At 36.3% G+C, this 5,356-nt stretch overlaps 1 protein-coding gene across 1 annotated transcript; it reads left to right on the forward strand.

The window, feature by feature from the left end:
* Nucleotides 1-644: 644 nt before the first annotated feature.
* LOC114185476 (protein NSP-INTERACTING KINASE 1-like) lies at nucleotides 645-4,307 on the forward strand. The gene is made up of 11 exons (XM_028073212.1): nucleotides 645-1,189; nucleotides 1,280-1,412; nucleotides 1,559-1,630; nucleotides 1,713-1,856; nucleotides 1,952-2,023; nucleotides 2,135-2,194; nucleotides 2,316-2,413; nucleotides 2,558-2,707; nucleotides 2,843-3,184; nucleotides 3,277-3,656; nucleotides 3,752-4,307. Exons 1-11 carry the CDS (start codon nucleotides 1,090-1,092, stop codon nucleotides 4,070-4,072), a joined length of 1,872 nt encoding a protein of 623 aa, XP_027929013.1. The 5' UTR covers nucleotides 645-1,089; the 3' UTR covers nucleotides 4,073-4,307.
* Nucleotides 4,308-5,356: the final 1,049 nt, after the last annotated feature.

A 5,356-nucleotide genomic window follows, 5' to 3' on the forward strand; every position in this document is an offset into this window, starting at 1 on the left:
TTTTACTCTTTTTGAACAATTTTATGGGAATGACTGTCTGCTGTGGGAATAGACCAAAGAGACCAAAGTGTGATGGTTAGCTCATAGTGCTTTATGGAATCTATAAAGCACATACCATTCATTTCCACCACAAAACCACATCATCTTATATTATTTTTTATACCTAACTCACATTTTTCTGCTTCATCTATGTTATCTCACACAATCTAGCATCAATCTTCAGTCCCCCAGAACACCATTTTCCTCGAGATTCTCACATTCTCAATACCTTAATATTCTAAATTTTAACTTTAGGACTCTACTAAATGGCCAAACTCCACCCTTTTGGATTCTCCACCAAACCATAACCACTCATGGCTTTTGCTTGCTAATCTAACACTAATCCAACAAATTAAAACAGATAAACAAATACTATGTAATGTACTGAGGCTGAATCAAACACGTAGGATTTTGGTTCTTTGCAGCCAAAAGGGAAAGAAAAGCACTACTGTATTATTCTTTTGTTCTAAATGTGTCTGCATAATATTCATTAATAAAATCTAATGATATCTCTCATGCGACAGTACTTTTTTTTCTTTTTTCTTTTTTCTGCTTTATCTACTACTTTGCTGATGCATATATAGTTTCATGAAAACTTCTTTATGCTTTTAAGTGCATGTGCATGATTAAGTAAGTAACTCTCAAGTGCATTTCCCGTTCTCTCCCTGCCACATATGTGACTCAAACTTTTACCTTGAATTGGTTTTTATTCATCTGTTTTTGTTCTGAGATTAAGGCCATTATATATATAATATTTTGTTTACAGCTTCCTGACTCAGTGACAGGCATGCTACTTCTCTTTATGCTGTCTAAAAACATGTCTTTTTTCACCCCTTTGATCTGACACGAGATTTTTCGGTGAATGAGATTCTAGCATGGAAAGAAGGGAGTGAGTTTCTTTTTCTTATTTTGAACACCACAGTGATGAAAGCACACCCATTTCAGAACTGTTAAACGTTCCATATTTACATATTTCTGGGTTGAAGTTTTGAAACCTCAACCTCAAGTGAAGTGTACTTGCATCTTCTTTCTTGGAGATTTTCAATCTGAATGGGGAATCCAAGAGGAACAGCTCTTTTGTTTTTCACATTGTTCTTCTTTTGGAGCTCCGCAGATGCTTTGCTTTCTCCCAAGGGAGTGAACTTCGAAGGTATGCAAACTTGAAATTTTGCTCCTTCTTTCCCCTTGTTCATAGCTTCATAATATGCAGAGTTTTGAAATAGGTCTCTTTTTAATGCAGTGCAAGCCTTAATGAGCATAAAACGCTCTCTGGAGGATCCACATGGTGTTCTAGACAATTGGGATGGGGATGCAGTTGATCCATGTAGCTGGACTATGGTCACATGTTCTTCAGATAACTTGGTCGTTGGACTGTGAGTCTTTTCCTTCAATCTTATAATTAACCTCTTGAAATACTGTTCCAATTTTGAACACACTCAACAGGTGTTCTACCAGGTTGTAGTGCAAATTGATTCAAGCTTAAGATGAAAGTTGTGTTGTGTTGTGTTGTTTTGTGCAGGGGCACTCCAAGCCAAAGTCTATCTGGTACTCTATCTCCGAGCATAGGCAACTTAACCAACCTTCAGATTGTGTAAGTAATTGCAAGGCTCTATGCAATTTGATACTCTCAAGATGAATGCTTCTTATTGACTATGTTTTGGACAACTTTTCAGGCTGCTACAGAATAACAACATAAGTGGACCAATCCCATCAGAGCTGGGAAAACTTCCTAAGCTTCAGACCCTTGATCTCTCAAACAACTTCTTCAGAGGGGAGATTCCTCAATCTCTGGGACACCTTAGAAGCCTCCAATACCTGTAAGCATAGATAAGCTTGGGTTTGATATCTTGAGATGAAACCATTTTCAGTATCAATCTCTCTGATGCTGAAATTTTCCCTAAAATTGTTTCAGGAGGCTCAATAATAACACTCTTGTTGGTGAATTCCCAGAGTCTCTGGCTAACATGACCCAGCTTAATTTTCTGTAATACACATGAACTCTTCTGTCTTATACTTGTATCTTATGCATCATTTCAGTTCATTTTTCCAGTTTGGTATTGCTAAAAACGTTTCTTGTTTTGTGATTGTAATTCAGTGATTTGTCATACAACAATCTCAGTGGCCCGGTGCCCAGAATTTTAGCCAAATCATTCAGGTAACTCTCTCTGTCTCTCTATCTATCTCTCGGTGTTATGTATGTGCATTTTTGCTTGGAAGGAAAACAGAAAATTGGGTGCTGGCCTATAGATTAATCCCATTCGTTTTTATTGTTTCAGCATTGTTGGAAACCCCATTGTTTGTGCCACGGGAAAAGAGCCAAACTGTCATGGGATGACATTGATGCCTATGTCCATGAACTTGAACAATACCGAACGTAAGATCTCGTCAGTGTTTGTCATGTTTTTTAAAATTCATTGTTCTTACAAGCCTTGTGTCAGTTTCCCATGTACTAGTGTACTCTGATACATTCTGCACAGTCATTGTTATGATGCTGATAGCAATATCTTTGCTTCTCTAGATGCTTTACAATCAGGAAGACCAAAATCTCATAAAATGGCAATTGCCTTTGGCTTGAGTTTGGGATGTCTCTGCCTCATAGTTATCGGTTTTGGAGGTGTTATTTGGTGGAGACACAAGCACAATCAACAAGCATTCTTCGATGTCAAAGGTACTTTCCCATTGAACACCTTAAATGAGATCAATTTCCTTATATAATAGTGTTCCTGTGCATCAAAAGCTACCAGTTTGAATTCAAGTATGGTATGTTCTCATATGCTTATGATCTTTATGTTAACTGTTTCAGACCGGCATCATGAAGAAGTGTACCTTGGAAACTTGAAGAGGTTCCAATTCAGAGAACTCCAGATTTCTACTAACAACTTCAGCAGCAAAAACATCCTAGGAAAAGGTGGTTTTGGAAATGTCTACAAAGGAGTTCTCTCTGATGGTACTCTTGTAGCTGTAAAGAGGCTTAAAGATGGCAATGCCATTGGAGGAGAGATTCAATTTCAGACCGAAGTTGAAATGATAAGCCTGGCAGTGCACAGAAACCTCCTCAGACTCTATGGATTTTGCATGACACCAACAGAAAGGCTTTTGGTTTATCCATACATGTCCAATGGCAGTGTTGCTTCTCGTCTCAAGGGTGAGTAAGATCAGTTCTAAATTTCATACTCAAATTAGACAACCTCGTTTAGTGTACCTAAGGATTCCAATACCAAAATTGGTGGTTTTCAGGTAAACCAGTGTTGGACTGGGGCACTAGAAAGCACATTGCTTTAGGAGCAGCAAGAGGACTACTTTACCTTCATGAGCAGTGTGATCCAAAGATCATTCACAGGGATGTGAAAGCTGCAAACATATTGCTTGATGACTACTGTGAAGCTGTGGTTGGAGATTTTGGGTTGGCAAAGCTTTTGGATCACCAAGACTCACATGTCACAACTGCAGTGAGAGGCACAGTGGGGCATATTGCCCCAGAGTACCTTTCCACAGGACAATCCTCTGAGAAAACTGATGTTTTTGGATTTGGCATTCTCCTCCTTGAATTGATCACAGGCCAGAGAGCTCTAGAGTTTGGAAAATCAGCCAACAACAAAGGAGCCATGCTTGATTGGGTGAGTTTCTTTCCCTTCATTATTCATCAAAAAACTCTTTCCTTCATCACAAACCAAATGTTAAGTCTCTAAGTCCTTGTGTTGTTCACATTCAGGTAAAGAAAATTCATCAGGAGAAAAAGCTTGAAATGCTGGTAGACAAGGATCTGAAGAGCAACTATGACAGAATTGAACTTGAGGAAATGGTTCAAGTGGCCCTCTTGTGCACACAGTATCTTCCAGGGCACAGACCTAAAATGTCTGAAGTGGTTCGCATGCTTGAAGGTGATGGATTAGCAGAAAGATGGGAAGCCTCACAAAGAGTTGACACAACCAAGTTCAAACCGCAAGAGTCGTCTTCATCAGATAGGTATTCTGATCTCACTGATGACTCTTTGTTGTTAGTCCAAGCCATGGAGCTCTCAGGACCCAGATGAATCAATTGTCCAGTAGCAGCAGTACATTTTCATTTTTGTTTTAAAGGTGTTCAAAGAAAGCATATGATAGTTGAATCTTTGTTACAAGAAGATTATAATGTTGTATGATAGAGATTTACCAGAGCTGAAAAAGGCTCTGGTAATGTTTACTTTCAAATGTACAGAATCTCATTCGTTGAATGTTAATTTTGTAATATGAAAAATGAATTGCAGTGATTGAACAATGTTTTCTTTAGCTGTGTGAGTTGCAACCTCAATTACGCATGATGGTTTTTAAATTCAAACAACATTAACAATAATAAGACACGACCATAGAGACTGATAATCTATGTTTATGAAAATGTGAACCTCTTAGGTGGTCCCATGGTAAGGTGCAACGGTCCTTTTACTTTGGTAGTTGATCCATTTAGGTTTGTCCCAGGGAATGGTGCAATGGTGATTCTTTCTATATAAAGCTGGGCATAAGTGTTGTACCTCTTTTACCTAACAACAGGATTTCTCCTCCACACCTCCTTTCCCATTCCCCTAACCAACACCACCAAAAAAATCTTCATTCTTTTATCTTTACTCCATTAATTATATGTTTATAAGAGGGCAATGGATTAAAATATTAACATTGTCGAGTCTCTTAAATAACTTCAATTTTTATTTTAGCTTTTTAAACTTGATCTATGATTTTAATAAACTTATATATATTAATGGACCTAAGCCTTCACATAAGTTTTAGGATAATGATATTTTAACCCACTTTTTTATCCACTTTTAACCCACAACTCCGATCATCCTTCAATTATTTATTTTGGTCAAAATATCATTATACCATAAGTTAATAGGTTGACAATGAAAAACAATAATAAAAATAAAAATATATTTCACCGATATACAAGAAAGATTATAATTAAAATGTTAAAATATGTTTTTAATCCCTAAATTTTTATGTCAAATTGCAATTCATTCATATCTCAAATATTGATACAGTTTTGTCCTACAGACTTTAAAACATAATAGATATATTTCTTATAACTCAATTGTGATGTTAGATATATTTCTTATATTGTTTGACACGTTATAACTCAAATTTTAACTTGAAATGTCGTTTAACACAAGAAAGAATTAACACAATTAAATTAAAAGAATTATATTCATTTATTTTTAAATTTTAAAAAAAAAAATATATCGATAATGACAAATTCTAATTTTCTGTTCATATTTAGGACTAGAAACGTATTTAACTCTTGAAAGTTTAAAGTATTTTGTGGCGAAAACTGAAAATTTGTTCGTGAA

This window comes from Vigna unguiculata, chromosome 5 (assembly GCF_004118075.2).
Source record: "Vigna unguiculata cultivar IT97K-499-35 chromosome 5, ASM411807v1, whole genome shotgun sequence".
In the NCBI taxonomy this organism is placed as follows: Eukaryota; Viridiplantae; Streptophyta; class Magnoliopsida; order Fabales; family Fabaceae; genus Vigna; species Vigna unguiculata.

Coding starts and splice junctions, on each gene's coding strand:
- LOC114185476 (XM_028073212.1), top strand. CDS start 1,090: ATGGGGAATCCAAGAGGAACAGCTCTTTTGTTTTTCACATTGTTCTTC. Junction 2,414..2,557: donor GAACTTGAACAATACCGAAC/GTAAGATCTCGT, acceptor TTGCTTCTCTAG/ATGCTTTACAATCAGGAAGA. Junction 3,657..3,751: donor AAGGAGCCATGCTTGATTGG/GTGAGTTTCTTT, acceptor GTTCACATTCAG/GTAAAGAAAATTCATCAGGA.